The 18,353-nt window shown below is 40.8% G+C and overlaps 1 protein-coding gene across 3 annotated transcripts in view; it reads left to right on the forward strand.

Moving 5' to 3' along the window:
• The window catches only part of MAP3K20 (mitogen-activated protein kinase kinase kinase 20), a 194,886-nt gene that overhangs the window by 101,556 nt on the left and 74,977 nt on the right, over positions 1-18,353 (forward strand). For all 3 annotated transcript variants that reach the window (XM_073545903.1, XM_073545905.1, XM_073545904.1), the window contains exon 11: positions 4,377-4,512. In XM_073545903.1, coding sequence (XP_073402004.1) covers positions 4,377-4,512 — 136 coding nt within the window. The remainder of the gene's footprint in view (positions 1-4,376; positions 4,513-18,353) is intronic.

An 18,353-nucleotide genomic window follows, 5' to 3' on the forward strand; every position in this document is an offset into this window, starting at 1 on the left:
GAGCTACAGGAGTATAAATGGAAAAAGTGACTCCAGGTCTGTAGCCCGGTCACGTGATGAGATTATAAATAGCAAGATTCCCGTTTTGAAACTGCTGTAAAGATTTATCAGCCTCGTGAACTCTGGACGGTAGTAGCAATTTCTTGCTCCATCTACTGTTGAGGAATACAAATTTCAACTTTTTTCTTTCTCCTAGCATTTAGTACTTTTTTCTTTCCTGTGCCGCATTAACATTTTTTTACATTTTTCCAGCCCCCAAGGCATATTTTACAAACAGTTTCCAATGAGCTAAACAAACAGAGTAAATTCACCTTACAAATCCTTCGCTGGTCCCATGCAAAATCTTCCCTAGTCCTCCTACAACTCCAGTAACGTTTCGATACAACTTGTGCTTGTTGGAGCCAATCACACATGTAATTTTTTTATTTCTATCTACTAGTGGCTCACATTGTGCAACAATTTTTTTTTCCTGAAACAGATTAGATCTAAAACATAATTTTACGCATTAAATTTTTTTTTCAAAAAACAACTTACGCCTAAACTAAAACCTATACATTTAAGGAACTAACATCATATTACAAACCAATCTCACTGAATCAAGACAAATATGCAATTTATAAATCTGATAACTATATCTAGACATTTTTCCTCCCTAAGGCCGGGATCACACTACCGTGTGTGATGGGAGAAACTCGCACGAGTCTCTAGCATCAACACCCGGCACTGCCGCCGGCACCCAGGACCGGAGCTGAGGCTGCATGCATTTCTATGCAGCCGCAGCTTTGGTCCTGAGTGACGGCGGCAGCGCCGGGTGTTGATGTGAGAGACTCGTGCGAGTTTCTCCCATCACACACGGTAGTGTGATCCCGGCCTAAAGAATATATCAGTCACAGTTAGAACAGTCTATTTTTTATTTTAAAATAAATTAATCTTTAGGCTTTGTTCACACTACCATCGAAGCATCTGCTCCTAACAAAGCCATACAAGCATAGGGCATCCCATTAATTTTTTTAATGGGGCTTTTTTAAGTCAAGGATGGCAGTCCAGACTTTTTTTTAAGATATAAATGGAACAGCACAAATGTGAAGAGTCTTACGTGCAGAGAGTGAACGTGGTGCAGAAGCAGTATATATTTTTGCGGCCATGTAAATTAAAGTCCTATACACATTATAGACAATTGTGACAAAACTATCTCTTTTTGTAAAGAGTGGCAAGGGTTTCCTGAATATTAAATCAACCGTCAGAGGCAATAAGGATTTAGAAAGTTGAATTTTAACACCTGACCCTCTTGTTCTCCTTGGAGATTAACTGTTGTCAGAAGAGTATGCCAGCGGGTTATTCACCTTTTCCTATTCATTACATAAGCATCCTGGACCAGCTATGGGGTCAGGACAAAAAGTTGCTGGCTGAAAAAGGGTTAGGCTTAAACCTCTTGATGGTAAATGCCTACCTTAAAGGAATGCTATCATGCAAAAATGACATTGTTTAATCCAGGTTTATTTTATTTATTTATTTATTTTTAAAAAGAGGGTTTTTTCATATCATAAACTTTATTAAAAACCAAAAATAGAAATCTTGCAGTTTTCACTCTGATCACAGGGGTCTTTTTAAACCTTAACTTCCTGTAGTGTCAGGAAACAACACATGTACATAGCCACAATGGTCAAACCCCTGACCCATCCTACCATTTGTATTGAATAATTGAATGAGGATGTGCCAAGGTCATTGTGAAGGGAGGGGTAGCTGTGACATCGCCTATTGTGATGGGTGAATCCTCTATTATCAGCTGTGTATAATAGCATTGCCTGTCATGGTAATGCATCCTCTGATAAGGAGCCTTGCTGAAAACTCTTCCTGAAAGAGCAGGAAGTTTGAGCCTAAAAAAGCTCCAGTGGTCACTGTGAAAATTGCAAGATTGCTAATTTTGCTTTTTTAATAATGATCTTGATATGAAAATAAAAAAAATTGGCAAAACGTTTGAAAGACATACCTGCAACACAAAAACCTGATTTAAACAATAGGTCATCTTCAGATTATAGCTTCCTTTTAAAAAGTTCCCTAAAGAAAAAGAATAATTTCTATTTTTGGATTTCATTTTTGGCTAAAGGCACCCTGTGAAATTGGTTGAATAATAATAATAAAACTTTAGATTTATTTTATAATCTGACTGGACCCATTGTTACTTGTATGTTTTTATCACTTTTTTTTTCTTTTTCATTTTTTTAATGAAATTATTCCAGTTTACATTTATCATCTCTGCATTGGTCTTCAATCGCGTTTCAGTCGGTTCATCAAAAGTAAACAATTTAACGGCAGTAATTAAATATTTTCCGTGTACTATCGGAAATGAATTGGTTATTTTTTCACCGCAAAAAAAGGTGGGGGGGTTATCTTTCTTTATATTTTTACCTTTCATTGTGTAAGTATTATTTAATGAGGATCCACCACCGTCTCAGCCTTTACTTTGGTAAGATCAAACCTTTCTGCTGTTCTCTGCTTCTGTAGCGAATCTGTCTTAAGTGATAGGTGGCCATCTATCTGGTTTTGTCATGTTGACAGCGGAGAGGCATTTGCCAAAAAAAAGTAGGCTTGCTCTGAGCGTATAAAAAGGTCAAAAGAACAGTATGTAGAATTGAAACCTGAGATATCAAAATCTTTGTATAAAAAAAAAAATTCATCTTCACATTTGATCAGGTTGCTTAGATCCTTATTTCTGGAACAATTCCCATAGCTGGCCGCCTACCGATTGCCAGTGGGGTATATTTTAATTCCTAGCGGTAACCCAATCTATATTTCTACATTGCCTGATAAAAAATATTGGCCTTTGTGAAGGACATTTTTTTCTTTGTTGTAGCTATGAATAAGTTACCATGTGGTCTGTGTGCGCTCTTGTCCCACTTTTAATACAAAAAAATAAAAAGTATAATAAGTCATTTTTTGTTAAGGTTTTGACCATATACAGTATTCAATCTCCACGAGCGTCTGAGAAAAGTGGTATTTATTTGAGTCCTATAGTTTCGTGTTTGATGCCCTACAATATAAAATATCATCCCACTTGCGTTGGCTTGAATACGAGCACGGAGATTGAGAATAGACGTCTACTCTGAAATCCACTGTAACAATACGAAGATAAAATAACAAATCCACATTTCGGAATTTTAAAGTCATGCCCTCGTGCAAGGACTTGAGATGTCTCTACTTGAGATATCTACTAATACTACCAATTAGTTAGATCATTAACATTTTCCAAAGATCTCAGATTTGGGAAATGTCAAGTGGATATCACTGTTCTACAGCCAAATTGGTTCAGAGACGAAAACAGTTGAACTCAACTAATTTTGTGGTGCCAAAAACGAATATGATGCTTAAATTTGCAGATTGGCTCTCATTTTCAAGATCCAAAGGAGGTTGTAATACCTTATGACACCTTTCATGCCCGCTTATATAAAAATTATATCTTTATTATTTCCTCATCATTATTGATTGTTAGCAGCTCATCTATTGCATCATCTATTTAGTCTATTGAGCCTTCAGTCTTCTATCAAAAAAAGCCAACTCCGCTCCGATAACGTAATCCTAATTACAACTGTATAGCCTACTTTTATAAATGCTCTCTGTGTAAGGTATACAGTTTTTGGATTTCTTAGCTTAGTTTCTTAGCATATTGACATGTTCTATATGTTTTTTCAGATATGCCTCGTTCTTGCATTAACAAAGCACTACATATGCAGAGAAGTCACTTTTGAGTCACAGAGGCGAAACTTGACTACCATGATAAGGAAAACCTACAACCTGTATTTTGACTGCAGAATAGGACATGAGGACAAGAGTTGGGCTCCACACATATGCTGCAATAGATGTGCATCTCATCGTACCCAGCGGTTGCATGGGAAGAGGCAATATGTGCCTTTTGTGATTCCCCTCATAATGACGTTCAGTGCACGAGTCCTCAGTAGCTAAAGGGAAAATAAGCCACTGCCAGAAAACTCTGAGAACAAGGGATTGGGCATGTTGAAATTCAGCATGCCCAATCCTTTTTTTTTCCCCAAACATAATTTGGATATCTAAAGCTTGAGTCACATGTCCACTTTTGTACCACATGGACACATTTTCGTCTATGGCTGCCTTTTTGTGCAGACTGATGGTCCACATAAAAATAACAAAGAAATGTCCTACTTTGGTCTGATTTGGCTTAAGAATGTTTTTACATTGTTTTTATTGGCTCTTGTTGGCAAGTGTTATCTGCATAGATCCTACAAGCCTATGGATCCGAACACAATGACGTCCGGTGTGATGGGAAGTAGGAGGTTCTTATATGTTATGCAGGTTGTATAAATGTAGGAAATAACATCCATGTTACTTTGTTTATTGCGCAGATGTGAAATCGAAGAAACACTGGAGAGGCTTAAGAAACTGGAGCGAGACTTAAGCTTTAAGGAACAAGAGCTAAAAGAACGAGAACAGCGTTTAAAACTGTGGGAGAAAAAGCTGACAGAACAATCCCACACTCCGGTAGGCAATATATTATATATATATTCATTGTGCTACCTACAATGGTTTATTTTGGAACATTTAGATAAACCTCAGGAACCTGTGATACTAACAGCACCCCAGCATGCCGCACCACCCCAAAACCCTGGATTATATGCATGAGCCAATGGTTATCACTGATGTTTTTAGTCTTTTCCTCTCTTTTGTCAGTGCCGCTTAACTTTGTCCTATATATGTTTCATGGTGGCTTGGAAAGGGTTGATGCTATCCAGTAAGGCTACTTTCACACATCCGGTGTGATTGTTCCGGCGGTGTGCGGCGGAAAGCCGGACCGCCGGATCAGGTGTGCAGCGGTGACAGCGGATGCAGGTGCGGCGCCTGATCTGGCTTGTAAAACATTTAAAGGAGCCGCAGCGGGAGCAAGCGAGAGAGGCAGCACCGGGGAAGCCGGTATATACGGAGGAGAGAGGCAGCACTGGGGAAGCCGGTATTAAAGGAGCCGCAGCGGGAGCAAGCGAGAGAGGCAGCACCGGGGAAGCCTTTATGTACGGAGGAGAGAGAGGCAGCACCGGGGAAGCCAGCACCGGGGAAGCCGGTAAAGGAGCCGCAGCGGGAGCAAGCGAGAGAGGCAGCACCAGGGAAGCCCGCACTGGGGAAGCCGGTATGTATGGAGGGGGGGAGAGAGAGCGCGTGCTGCGCCGGGCACTTGTGGGGTTAAAACTCACAGTGCCCGCGCATGCGCTGTTGAAAAAGCCAGACCGGTGCTGCAAAAACGTTGCAGCCAACGTTTTTAGCTGACGCCGGACGGCGCAGGTTTGCCGTTTCCGGCAAAAACCGGAGGCGCCGTATGTCCATCCAGCACGATGCGGCGATCATTACATTCTATGTGCCAAAACCGGATCCGGTTTTCACACTTTTCGCCGCATCGTGCTGGATTAAAAAAAACGGATGTGTGAAAGAGGCCTAACAGAACATAGGACAAGGGAGGTGAAAATTTTCTGTAAGGTATCCCTCCACCCTAGCAACGACTGCCATTGTGTTCCTTATATTCTGCTATTGCCGTGATTCGAGAGGTCTAGATCAGTTGGAAAGAGGTAGCACATGAAAACATAAAAACAAAGTATACCGGACATCTTCATGGTTTGGGCACAGCGATATTTTTCCTAATATTAAAAAATATATATATGATTGTAGGTATCTGTAAAATATTTTTTTCATAGTGCCTAATGTCCTGACTGATTTTTGGAAACTGCTACTGACTGATGCTTTGTGGTACAGTGGGATATCCATAGTGAACCGTCATCTCTGCAGCTCTTATATACTAATGAGATGCTTCCGGACGGCTTCTTATGTACTTATATGATTTAACACCAGCTACTGAATGCATGGTTTTATCACAGTGTGAATGGATTGAACTCACCCCAGATTCTGCATGGCTTTATTATTAAACAGACACATATTTTTTTAATGACCGGAGATATCCTGATGATGTCTGAATATCATAATAGATCCATCCGATGTCATACAATGCAGATATTGTTATGCTGTATCCCCCTCCCACCCCCCGAAAAAAAGTGCATCCATTCTTATAAATGGACAATACCCACTGTTGAGACATTTCAATACACGTAATAAAAGGTATTTTGGGATTTGTAGCGATCATTTACAGTACCTGTTACTTGCAGGTAAATAATTGTTTCCTAAACAACATGTGTAAGGATAAAATACTAGTTAGGCTAGAAGTGTTTCCGTTATAATCGCGGTTACTATTTTAAGGGTTTTGAGCTTGGTTTTTCTAATATAGAGCATCTGCTTTGGCACTGATTTAAAACATAACATCCTGCAGCCACCACAAGAGGGAGCATGTGAGCTTACTGCATACTGTGTCTACATTATAACCAATAGCACAGCATGTCATAAGCGCCATCTAGTGGTGGCTTCAGTAAGTCAGAATGCTAGCTAAGTAAGGGGGCTTGGGCTGCGTGTAAATATATGTATGTATATACATGGGTGAACACTGACAGCTTGGGGCCTCTGGCAAGAAATGTGTCTGGGCCCCCTTCTCTGCCCGGTACGCTGCTTATGATGAGGATAATCTGTCAATGGGACCCAGGAGCCTCGGGTTCTGAGAAACCAGCCAGATTGCCCTCATTATTACTGCCCTGTAAGCAGGGGCGTACATAGCAATCACAGGACCCCATAGCAAAAGTTTTATTTGGGCCTCCCCACACCTCTAAAAAATATATATACACATGTGGTTATTTTTGTTGGTACCCCTCATTTAATGACAGAAAAACCCACAATGGTCACAGAAATAACTTCAATCTGACAAAAGTAATAATAAATCAAAAATCCCTGAAAATGAACAAATGAACGTCAGACATTGCTTTACAACCATGCTTCCACAGAATTTAAAAAAAATAAAACTCATGGAAATAGGCCTGGACAGAAATGATGGTACTCTTAGCTTAATATTTTGTTGCACAACCTTTTGAGGCAATCACTGCAATCAAATGTAACTGTCAATGAGACTTCTGCACCTCTCAACAGGTATTTTGACCCACTCCTCAAGAGCAAACTGCTCCAGTTGTCTCGTGTTTGAAGGTTGCCTTTTCCAGATGTTTCAGCTCTTTCCAAAGATTCTCAATAGGATTTAGGTCAGGGCTCAAAGAAGGCCACTTCAGAATAGTCCAATGTTTTCCTCTTAGCCATTCTGGGGTGTTTTTAGCTGTGTGTTTTGGGTCATTATCCTGTTGCAAGACCCATGACTTGCGACTGCGACCAAGCTTTCTGGCACTTGGCAGCACATTTCTCTCTAGAATCCCTTGATAGTCTTGAGATTTCATTGTACCCTGCACAGATTCTAGACACCCTGTACCAGATGCAGAAAAGCAGCCCCAGAACATAACAGAGCCTCCACCATGTTTCACAGTAGGGACAGTGTTCTTTTCTTGATATGCTTCATTTTTCCTTTTGTGAACATAGAGCTGATGTGCCTTGTCAAAAAGTTCCATTTTTGTCTTATCTGTCCATAGAACATTCTCCCAGAAGCTTTGTGGCTTGTCAACATGTAGTTTGGCAAATCCCAGTCTCGTTTTTCTATGATTTTTTTTTTTTTCAACAATGGTCTCCTCCTTGGTCGTCTCCCATGAAGTCCACTTTGGCTCATACAACGACAGATGGTGCAATCTGACACTGATGTTCCTTGAGCTTGAAGTTCACCATTAATCTGTTTAGAAGTTTTTCTGGGCTCTTTTGTCACCATTCATATTATCCGTCTCTTTGATTTGTCATCAATTATCCTCCTGCGGCCAGGTCCAGGGAGGTTGGCTACATGTAGTCCCATGGAGCTTAAATTTCTGACTAATATGTGAAACTGTAGTCACAGGAACATCAAGCTGCTTGGATATGGTCTTGAAACTTTTACCGTTAACATGTTTGTCTATCATTTTCTTTCTATTTTCCTGAGACAACTCTTTCCTTCACTTCCTCTGGTCCATGTTGAGTGTGATACTCACCATGTCACCAAACAGCACAGTGAAGATCTGTAGCCCTCTATACAGGCCACTCACTGATTCCAAGATTGTAGACACCTGTGATGCTAATTAGTGGACACACCTTGATTTATCATGTCCCTTTTGCCACATTATTTTCAGGGGTACCATCATTTCTGTCCAGGCCTATTTCATGAGATACTTTTTTTTAAATTCTGTGGAAGCATGGTTGAAAAGCAATGTCTGACTTTCATTTGTTCATTTTTATAGATTTTTGATTATTACTTTTGTCAGATTTAAGTTATTTCTGTGACCATTGTGGGTTTTTCTGTCATTAAACGAGGGGTACCAACAATTTTGACCACGTGTGTATATATTTATATTTTTTCACTGAGAAGATGACATGTCATCCCCTGAGGAAGAAGTGTTATGGGCTTCGAAACGCGTTGGGAAATAAAAGGTTAATTTATCTATGTGATCTGGATTTGATATTCCGTCTAGCAGGGCACATAAGTCCAAGAATTTTATTCCATAAGAGATTTGTATATATATATATATATATATATATATATATATATATAGATAGATATACACACATACAGCTCTGGCAAAAATTAAGAGAACACTTCCAAATGCTCAGTTTGTCTAATTTTTCTCTTTATAGGTATATTTTTGAGTAAAATGTAGATTGTTGTTTTAGTCTAGAAACTTCTGACATGTCTCCAAATTTCCATGCAATAAATTTTGCATTTTTTTTTTTTTGCTTTCTTGGCCTTTTTTCAGAGAATATGAATAATAACACCAAAACTTTTTCTCCACTCACGGTTAGTGGTTGGGTGAAGCCATTTATTGTTAAACTACTGTGTTTTCTCTTTTTAAATCATAATGACAACCCAAAACATCCAAATGACCCTGATCAAAAGTTTACATACCCTGGTGATTTTGGCCTGATGACATGCACAGAAGTTGACTCAAATGGGTCTGAATGGCTACTAAAGATAACATCCTCACCTGTGACCTGTTTGCTTGTAATCAGTGTGTGTGCATAAAAGCTGAGTGAGATTCTGGGATCCAGACAGATTCTTGTATCTTTCATCCAGCCACTGACGTTTCTGGATTGTGAGTCATGGTGAAAGCAAAAGAATTGTCAACAGATCTACGGGAAAAAGTAGATAAACTGTATAAAACAGGAAAAGGATACAAAAGGATAATCAAGGAATTGATAATGCTAGTCAGCAGCATTTAAACTGTGATTAACAAATGGAAAATCAAAGGCTCGGTAAAAACAAAACCACGGTCAGGTAGACTAAAGGTACTGTCACACTTAGCGATGCACCAGCAATCCCGACCAGCGATATGACCCAGTCAGGATCGCTGGTGCATCGCTAAGTGGTCGCTAGTGAGCTGCCACACAGGCAGATCTCACCAGCGACATAGCAGCGGTCAGGGGTTGCTACTTACCTGTCAGACGAGGCGCTCCTGACGTCCTCCCGCCCGCGTCCACGCGTCGCTCGTCGGCACCACAGGAAGCCCAGCAAGAAGCTGACGACGAGAAACGGCTCAGGACGTTCTCGCACGATCAGCGATAATTAGCGGGGGAGCCGGTTGGAGGTAAGTATCAGACATAGCGATATCGCTAGCAATATCGCTATAACGTCACAAAACCAGTGACGTTATAGCGATATTGCTAGCGATATCGATAAGTGTGACAGGCCCTTAACAAAAGTGTGATCCACAACTGCCAGGAAAATTGATTGGGATGCAAAGAAAAACCCACAAATAACATCAGCTGAAATATAGGACTCTCTGAAAACAAACGGTGTGGCTGTTAAATGGGCTGCATGGTCGAGTCACCAGAAGAAAGCCATTACTGAGCAAATGCCCCAAAGTATCTGGCCTACAATATGCAAAATAGCACAGATAAGCCTCAAAACTTCTGGAACAAGGTAATTTGGAGTGATGAGACCAAAATTGAACTTTTTGGCCACAACCATAAACGTTACATATGGAGAGAGGTCAACAAGGCCTATGATGAAAGGAACACCATTTCTACTGTAAAGCATGGAGGTGGATAGCTGATGTTTTGGGAATGTGTGAGCTACAATGGCACAGGAAACTTGGTCAAAGCTGAAGGAAAGATGAATTCAACACGTTATCAGCAAATACTGGAGACAAATTTGCACTCATCAGCTCGGAAGCTGATCCAACATGACAATGATCCAAAACACAAGGCCAAGTCAACCTGTCATTGGCTACAGCAGAAGAAAGTGAAGGTTCTGGAGTGGCCATCTCAGTCTCCTGACCTCAATATCATTGAGCCACTCTGGGGAGAGCTCCAGCGCACAGTTCAAGCTAGACAGCACAGGAATTTACAGGAACTGGAGGCTTTTTGCCATGAAGAGTGGGCAGCTTTACCATCTGAGAAAATAGAGAACCTCATCCACAACTACCACAAAAGACTTCAAGCTGTCATTGATGTTAGGCTGGTTTCACATTAGCGCATTTTCAGCGCGCGCACGGCCGGGGGTAGCTCCGCCCCCGAGCCGGCTCTCTGCCCGGCGTGCCCGCCCCTTGCTTGTAGCGCCGCCTACTAGCGGACAGCGGCGCCTGCGATCGGCGCACCCTATCTTTAGCATAGGGTGCGCAGATCGTGCGCAGGCCGTGCGCTAGTTGCGCTTTGACCTGTGCTGCGCACTTTTGACGGTGCGCCGTGCGCGCCAAAATCAAACTTTTCGGATTTTGGCGCGCACGGCGCACCGTCAAAAGTGCGCAGCGCAGGTCAAAGCGCAACTAGCGCACGGCCTGCGCACGATCGGCGCACCCTATGCTAAAGATAGGGTGCGCCGATCGCAGGCGCCGCTGTCCGCTAGGAGGCGGCGCTACAAGGAAGGGGCGGGCACGCCGGGCAGAGAGCCGGATCAGGGGCGGAGCTACCCCCGGCCGTGCACGCGCTGAAAATGCGCTAATGTGAAACCGGCCTTAGAGGGGGCAATATTAAGAAATGAGGTATGTGAACTTTTTTTTTTATCAAAGTCATTTGAATGTTTTGGGTTGTCATTTTAATTTAAAGAGAGAAAACACAGTAGTTTGATAATAAATGGCTTCACCCACCCACTAACCATGAATGGAGAAAAAGTTTTGGTGTTATCATTCATATTCTCTGAAAGAAGGCCAAGAAAGCAAAAGTTTTGTCGGGGTACGTAAAGTTTTGAGCACAACTGTATACACCAAACAGAATGTACTATTAAGTCATGTAATAAGTGTGACTTAGGTAACTAGATTTGTTAGCCCATAACTGTTACACTTGCAGTGATGAGCTATACTGCAGAGCGTGGACCATCTCCATATTAATATCAATGAATTTAGAGTTGGAGGTCATAAAAGCTCCTGTAGGTGTTCTATGCCCTTACTTTCATCCATTTAGTGACTATAGAGTACTCACACTCGCATTTCAGAATTAATGCCAAAAATGAAAATATCTCATAAATGCATCACAATATTATCTAGCATAACTTCCAATCTAGTGAAAAAGTATTAAAAAAAAAATCAGGTGCATCTAATATTGGCTGAGGCAGACAATGAAATCAATATTAACTATTACTGATATCACTATATTGGACCTGTTTTGTTTTGGCAATTTTTAAAATTTATTTTTAATGTTTTTCCATAAAATGTACAATTTCCCCCATCAGTTACTGAATTGTCTTATATGTCACATGAATGAAAAGGCAATATACAGACAAGACTGGACCTTTCACTGGTTTTGTTGAGGTGCAAGCTGAGCTGATCAAGGGTGACATTTATTGGGATATTATCACTCTGTATTGTTCTGCCAAGAGAAGGATCTCAGGAACTTTTTACAAGAGAACTATAAATTAATTGGCTGACCTGCCAGGCTGCCGGTACTGATGTGTGACCCCTGTTTCAGCTTCTAGATCATTGAAAGACGACAATTCACATTGTGTTCCTTGCTTGAGGGAATAAATAGGGTTGTACTTACAAGAAGCATGAACGCATCACAGGATGAAACTGTCGAGTGTTCAAAAAAAATGGACTAGATTCCAATTAAGCCGTGCAAACCCTTTTTGGGCATATAATGACCCTGTCGGGGATATGGACTACAACATAACTCCTTTATAACTTAAAAACCCCGAGCGGCTTATGATGTTACACAGCGGACGTAAGACTATGGCTCGATAAATGTAATGTTGGACCGCTCGAAACAAGATAGTACAAATGTCTGTATCAACTCACGACCAGCGTCAGGTGTTCTTCTCATCTGTTCAAGACCCTCTCGTAAGATAGATGTCAGATGTTTAGTATGGCTGCAACAACCTTCACTTAATTCTTTTCTTAATCAAAATTATAAGGAATGAATTAGATTTTAATTACATTTATTTTTTGTTACAACGAGGTGTGTTTTTTAAACACACTTGAGTTTGTTAGTATCTAGTGATGAGTGAGCGTGCTCGGATAAGGTGCTTTCTGAGCATTCTCGTGTGTGGAGTGTCTTCGGAGTGCTCGAATATTATGTTCGAGTCCCCGCAGCTGCATGCCTCAAGGCTAATCGACAACCACAACAAATGCATGGATTACTATGTTCGAGTCCCCGCGGCTGCATGTCTCACGACTGTTCGACAGCCGCAACACATGCAGGGATTATGTAAAGACAGGCACTCCCTGCATGTGTTGCAGCTGTCGAAAAGCCGTGAGACATGCAGCCGCGGGGACTCGGACATAGCATTCGAGCATGCTCAAATAACACCTTATTCGAGCATGCTCACTCATCACTATTAGTATCTAGTTGGTCACTGGATACTAAGTTACGTATATTTATTAGGGCAGAGTCAGACGGCGGTATAAATCGGAGAGCAATGCACGGACTGGCCGGCGGCTCTCCCGAGCGGAGCATGACAGTTGCACGTTATTTATATGCACTATTGCTTTTTTACTTATTTAATGTTCACTTTGATTCTATCTTAGGTTTTGTCTGTTTAATGGCCAGTGTGAACACGCACCTACACGCTGCATATATACCGACTTATACTCCAGTTCATTTCTTTCTGTTTTGCTATATTTTCAACTTAAAGTTGAGCTGTCACAAGATTTCACAATACAAATTGCATACCTTATTAATTAGATCTTGTAGATCTGGTGAGGCTGGTATACTTACTTTAAAAATTCACACCTGGTTGGCTGTGTTTTGCATTTTGAAAGTTTTTGCAAAATACAGCTGGACTCATAAAATGCTAATTATATTATTAGGCAGTAAAACTTTGCAAGGGGTAAATACTGAGCCATTCTGATGTGGATCCTTTTTAAAAATCAGAATATTAGGATTTTTCCCCATGTGTTTGTAGTACGATTATGGAATGCCCAAGAAAAGTGCTTGGCCCATGTGTTAAATGGATATATGGGACCCCATTTCTATGCAGTGTTATATATAGAACACAGTAATAATAGTATATGTCGTGTACTAAATACAGTAATTTTTTTTTACCGTGCTTTCATATAAGAGTGTTACATTAATTATATGTTTATTGTAGCATTTAGGCAGCTTTCTCAATCTTGCTGCTTCTGTGCGGAAATCTCTCGGCATACTTTGTTATACCTGTATATCCGGGTAGCATCTGTATCTTGCTACAGTAGCAGCTGCATCTGTGCTGTTAAGTGTATATGTGTTTGCAATTGTGTCAGGTGCAAACTGTGGAATTGTGAATACAGCTCTGGATAGTAATACAGTCTTAAATTCAATCAGTGATACAATGTGTATGAAAAGTTCCTCAACTTTGTATGTAGGAAATCTATATAGGTTTTGTTCAAAGCGCTTTATGTACCTGTCTGTAAGATTCTGTTATAGCAGTACACACATAAAAAAAAACGGTATTTGCATTGAAGATTAATTTTCAGAATCATTAGGTTTTTTCCTTGAATTAAACAGTCTACTAGATGTGTCCAGATACAAGTGGGTAATTATGGCAGTATGAAGCGGAAAGTTTCCAGCACTGCGATCTCTGTGTAACTCGGGTAGAGGCGCATTGATTAGAATGAACGGCTTGATTACTCGTCTCTCATATAATTAATTAATTGGAGAAATTGATGCCCTGGAACATTGTGTTTGAAGTGTGATACAAGTGTAGGAAATTTGTATTGCACACCGTAAAACGGTGTTACTTTAGAGAAATATGTTTAAATTGTTTTGGTTTATCTTTTTGTTTTTACTGTGTTTTTATTATTTTTTTTGTTGTTGTCATTGAACTCCTAAAATAAATTATTTTGATTTTTATGCAGTTCGGATTACAAAATAATCCTAAAGGTCTTGTCAAAGACCAGGAAAAATCTATTTATTCCCCCCAAAAATCAACACCATTTATATCTAAAGTTTGGTATTGCAGTTGATTCCAAGTGAACATGTCCTTTAGCTGCAGCATCAGTCTCAGCATATGGAACTGTACATTGCGTTTCTAGAAAAAACGTTGGCACTCTTATTTTGGCTACCCTGTAAAGCACCTTTTTCTAGATATGGGTGAATTGATGCTGGGAGTAGAAAAAGAAAAAAATATTTTAAATATACTTAAAAGGGGTTGTCTGTGACTAACACTGATAGCTTTTCCTTAGGCTAGGTCATCAATGTCTAATCAGTGGGGGTGCGACACGCGACATACCTGCCGATCAGCTGTTGCCGGAGTCGGCGACAGCCAGAACTGCTTTGTTAATGAGCTGCACAGCACAGCTCTGCCAACTGCATACTGACCTCGGCCGGGTACTGCTCAACTTACCTCTATGCAAATCAATAGGGAGTTGATGAGCAGTACTCGTCCGCGACCACTTTACCAACAACGGAGCAGTACTGTGCACCTCTGTAACTGATTCAGCCACCGCTGACCCCAGGAACAACTGATTGGTGGACATTCCAGGTGTCACACCACCATCAATCAGACATTGATGACCTATGAAGTCTTGAACAACCTCTTTAAGATCCAATTCAAGTAAAAGTTTGTAATTTAGGCATTTTTATTTTCGTGTCAAGTTCATTAGATAGTTTGTGTAATTTTTACACTAGATTTTTCAGCCTGCCTTTTTTGGAGGGATTACTTGACAATGTGAGGGAGTTTTTTATTATCCAGATGCTTTCAGCTAATTCATTATTTGTGACTTTCTGAAATGTCACCGAATTTTTGCTCTGTAGTACTTCAGTGCAAAATCTGTCTTATTTATTTATTTTTTTGCAGTTGAAAACTAACCTGCATCATTGTAAGGGTATGTTTTCACGCTACATAGTAGCAGTGCTTTAGACGCAGCGTAAGGCCCACTCCGCCCCTTTTTTACATGCGGTGATACCGCATGTGCTCATTGAACACATGCGGAATCACCGCATCCTATCCATAGACTGATAAATGCTGCCTATAAATACGCGCCACATGTCCGGTTTCGTGGGTGTGCCACCCGTGTCTTTGTACGCATAGTGGAGACGGGATTTCATAAAATCCCCTCCACTATGCTGTAACATCTGGACACTGCGGATTAAACGCTGCGGCTGTACGCAGCGTTCAATCCGCAGCAAATCCTGATGTATTATGCCATGTGGAAACATACCCAAAAGTCTAATTAGTGGATCTTGTTACATTTTACTGTAAAAATGTACAAGAAGCTAAAAAAAGTTTGCATCAATTGATGAAAGAGTGGTCCTTTTTGACGACTTTGGAACAAAGTCCACCTGCAAAAACAGAAAGACAAAGCAGAAAAATCACTTGAAAAGAAAAAAAAAAGTTGATGCATCGGGGCCGTAGAATCTTAGGTGCAGCTGTTTACACCACCATGGGGGACACCACATTATATTGGCAGTACCACATGACCATAGCTTCCAATCATACCACTGGTGTCTCATTTTATAAACCACTCTGAATATTTAGTTTTTTGTAGACATATGTATCATGCCAAGATTTTTCTGAACATGAACATTGCGCTTGTATTTTGGCATCACGGAACCACAGCTTATCTGAACAGATTATGGTATATTTAAGAGATATCTTTGATATGATTCTGGGACGAAACATAATAAACTTATAGAACTAATACCTAAATTGAAGGGAAAAGTCAATCAAAATTATTTGACACATTAGTAATGTGCTGCAACTATTTTTTTTTTACAACAAAGGTTATTTGAGTTTGTCTCATCATAGACCTTGGTGGCAGATCACTAGGATATGAAACTAGGAAAATAATGTTAGTTTGGCCAAGAAAACAGCCATTGGACCCCTGCTGATCTAATTGTATGGTCAATGGCTGTACAGGTAGCCTCATGAATTAAAACGAGCAGAGCCGATTAGAGACTAGCGGGACCAACACCAAGTGAACTTTGTTAGTGATTTTTTTAGCAGAGTTTATTATGAGGCAAATTTTTCAAACCTCTTTCGACACCGAGACTAAACTCTAGATGCAGTGTCATTGATTTGAATGACTCTTTGCTTACAATCGCCAATGTAATCTCACCAGATGTATCTATGACATATTAAAAGATAATTTTACACACATGGACAAAATTCTTGTTACCCTTCTGGTAAAGTAAGAAAAACCCACAATAGTCTCTGAAATCGCTTGATTAAATATACTAAATATCAACTAATGAAAAAATTAGACTTTAAATTGTGGTTCAACAGAAAAAAAACTTATGAAAATATCCTGGACAAATTGATAGTACCCCATCATAATTTGACCATAGGCAGATGTGGAACTATGGTGTGTCCTGTAATTAGCGTCACAAGTGTCTACAAACTTGTATTCAGTCTGTTTGCCTATTTAAAGGGTGAAAAGTAGTCACTGTACTGTTTGTTATCATAGTGTGTAATACACTGAACATTCACTAAAGAAAGCTAAGGAGAGAGTTGTCTCAGGAGATCAGAAAGAAAATTATAGGAAGACATGTTAAAGGTGAAGGCTAACAGCATCTCCAAATAGCTTGATGTTCCGGTTACTACAGTTGCATATATTATTTGGGAGTTTAAGGTCTATGGGACCTCCCTGGATGTGGCTAGAAGGGGAAAATTGATGACAAATTGAAGAGACAGATAGTATAAATCTTAACCAAAGAGCCTATAACAACTTCCAAAGAGATTAGAGGTGAACTACAAGGTCCAGGTAGATATCAATGTCAGATCCCACCATCTGTCACTGTCTTGGCCAAAGTGGAATTCAGGGAAGATGCCTGAGGAGGAAACTACCGTTGAAAGCAAATCTTAAAAAAGTGAGACTGAAATTTGCCAAGATGCATATTGACAAGCTGCAAAGTTTCTAGGAGAATGTTCTATAGAGAGATGAGACAAAACTGGACCTTTTTCATGTCACATCAGCTCTATGTTCACAGATGCAAGAATGAAGCATACAAAGAAAAAAACTTTGTACCTACTGTGAAACATGGAGGAGGCTTGTTTGTTTTGTGGCTGCTATGCTGCATGTGGCACAGGGTGTCTTGAATCCATGCAGCATACAATGAAATATCAAGGCATTCTGGAGCAAAATGTGCTGCCCAATATCAGAGAGCTTGGTCTGAGTCGCAGGTCATGGGTCCTCTAATAGTATAATGGTCTAAAACACAACTAAAACAGCCAAGAAATTGCTAAGAGCAAACCATTCTACTATTCTTAGGTGGCTTCTATGAGCCATGATGTAAATCATATTGAATATCTGTGGAAGGTTTTTCTTACTTTAACAGAAGGGCACCAACAGTTTTGTTCATGTGTATACATTGGATTTATCTTTTAACCCCTTCACGACCTATGACGCCTACGTAGGCGTCATGAAAAGCAGTGCCCAAACGACCTATGACGCCTACGTAGGCGTCATGCTATAAATAGCCACCCTGCGGGTCGGGTGACCGGGGTCACTGAAAGGTCACCCAACCCGCACACAAAGGACCCTTCAGAGTTAACACCTGGGGGTGTGGCTTAGCCCCCACGTGCCTACGATCGCTCTGATTGGCTGTTAAAAGTGAAACTGCCAATCAGAGCGATTGTAATATTTCACCAATGAAAATTGGTGAAATATTACAATCCAGCCATGGCCGATGCTGAAATAGCATCGGACATGGCTGGACACCGAGACCCGACCCCCCCCACACCGACTGACGGCACCGATCGGCTGCCGCCACCGTCTGACGGCACCGATCGGCAGCCGCCGTCATAATCTGCCTTCCCTCCGCCCCCCCAGCCCTCCGATCACCCACTCTCACCCTCCTTTGTGCCTCCGACCTCCCGTTATCCGTCCCGGTGTCCCGCAGTCCAGCGTCATGGGCGCCGCCATCTTGCAAGATGGCGGGCGCATGCGCAGTGCGCCGAATCGAATCTGCAACGCTGCAGATTCATTCATTTA

The sequence above is a fragment of the Dendrobates tinctorius genome, unplaced genomic scaffold (assembly GCF_039654945.1).
Source record: "Dendrobates tinctorius isolate UK_male_01 unplaced genomic scaffold, ASM3965494v1 ptg000143l, whole genome shotgun sequence".
Taxonomy (NCBI): domain Eukaryota; kingdom Metazoa; phylum Chordata; class Amphibia; order Anura; family Dendrobatidae; genus Dendrobates; species Dendrobates tinctorius.